Source organism: Glycine max, chromosome 6 (assembly GCF_000004515.6).
Source record: "Glycine max cultivar Williams 82 chromosome 6, Glycine_max_v4.0, whole genome shotgun sequence".
NCBI lineage: Eukaryota > Viridiplantae > Streptophyta > Magnoliopsida > Fabales > Fabaceae > Glycine > Glycine max.
Genome location: NC_038242.2, coordinates 39,769,617 through 39,771,478, shown reverse-complemented (window position 1 = coordinate 39,771,478; position 1,862 = coordinate 39,769,617). Strand labels below are relative to the sequence as shown.

At 44.0% G+C, this 1,862-nt stretch overlaps 1 protein-coding gene across 1 annotated transcript; it reads right to left on the bottom strand.

The window, feature by feature from the left end:
- Window positions 1-414: 414 nt before the first annotated feature.
- Window positions 415-1,311, bottom strand: LOC100787253 (uncharacterized). The gene has a single exon (XM_003526009.4). The coding sequence runs from the start codon at window positions 1,309-1,311 to the stop codon at window positions 415-417; it is 897 nt and encodes a 298-aa protein (XP_003526057.2).
- Between the last annotated feature and the right edge of the window lie 551 nt (window positions 1,312-1,862).

Sequence of the window (1,862 nt, the reverse complement as noted above, 5' to 3'; positions counted from 1 at the left end):
TTGTTAAGGGAGAGGGATTGACATGGGGAAGACAAATTCGTGTGACCATAGCCAAGAATTGGAATCGTGTGACCAATACCAACAATAATATTAGTATTAGGATGATTGCTCAAATTAATTAAAATAAGACGAGAGATTACCGGTAGAGGAAGTCATGTGAGATGTAGCACCGATGTCCATGTACCATGACGGGTCAGGTTGGTTAAGGGACATGGTGTGCATTGCTGCCTCGATATCGGTTGGAGCGTACAAACCAAACTGTCCATGAGGATTAGGAGATGCTACTTGATGTACATAGGCCTGCTGAGGCGGTTTTGGGCCAAGCAAACCTGCCTGGCGCTATTGAGGAGTATTGGGTCGGGCCCATCCTTGATTTGGGAATGGACAAGGAAGAATAGGCCAGGTCGGATTATATCATCCCCATGGAAATGGTTGCTGCTGCTGCCATTGCGGAGGAGTGGTTTCACCGTGGCCACCTGAGGACTGCCCTCGACCACCGCCTTTACTGTCGGTCGAGTTCCAGCCACCACCAGAACCTGCATTCTTCATACCTCCCCCATTGTTGCGTCGTCCGCCACCAGAATGTTGCGCGCCATTTTTTCCCTTCGAATGTCCTGATTTCGTAGGTTGTGGGGACCCATCATTAATCGAAGAGGCGATCATAGCAGACTCAGTGGCTGCTTCCTTTGCCATCCCGGCCTCCTCAAGAGTGAGCATGGAACGAGCCTTGTAAAAGGGAGGAAGGGGGTTGCTTTGACGGATCAACGTACCCACTCCACGGTACGGTTGTGTAAGACCCCCAACCAATTGCAATACCAGTCGACTATCAGACACCGGAGCCCCAACGTTCTTCAGTTGATCTGCTAGAGATTTGAGACGTTGACAATAAGAGGAAACATTTGGGAAATTCTCCATAGAAGTGGCGGAGAATTCTTGCTCCAAGGCAACGGCACGAGAATGTTGATTATCTTGGAATATATCACACAATTTATCCCAAGCCTCCATAGCCGTTGAGTCGGGCTCAATAATGGTGTGCAGTAAGTCACTAGAAATGGTAGCATAAATCCACGAAAGAACCATGGCATCCAAAGTTGACCATAGCTCCCTCTGTTCCTCGGTAGAAGGAACCGTCCCCGTGCCGTTGGCCGGAGGTATGATATGATCAAGCACCTTGGTTGAGCGTGCGTGAATCTTGAAGAGTTCTGCCCACGTCGAATATTGAACGTTTTCCATTTCAAGAACAATGGAAACATGATTCCTCATGTTTGATACGGCAAGAGCCGGATGAAAAGAAGATTTGTTGGTAGCCATTGAGAGAAGAGAACAAAGAGAGGAAAGGGAGATTGAGGAAGACAACGGGCAAGGAACACAGAGCTAGGGCAAGCGAAAGACAAAGAAAGAAAAACCCTAGGCAAATTGATACCATGTAAAATATCAGGAATATTCTCGTTGCCATTCACCTTGATTTCCTCAGAATATATACAATGTATATGCCTAATAAAAAGCTTAACCGAAGGCTACAAACTAGGAATCAATATCCCAAAACATACGCTTAACAGAAGGCTATAAAATAGGAAGCAATATCCCAAAACATACGCTTAACAGAAGGCTATAAAATAGGAAGCTATTTATCTACGTTGACTAATATATTTACAATAAATTTAACACTTGGAAGTATAAGCTCGATGTTGTGTTTTGTTAGAGATGGATAAATAACTATCAAGGAAAAATATATACTTTCATGTCATATTTCTAATAGGCACAGAACATGAGTACTGTCATACAAACCGAAAGAATTAGTATCACAAAAAACGAAGTCATCATTTTAGTAATTTGTAGCTTTAATTAAGAATTGAGTTCTT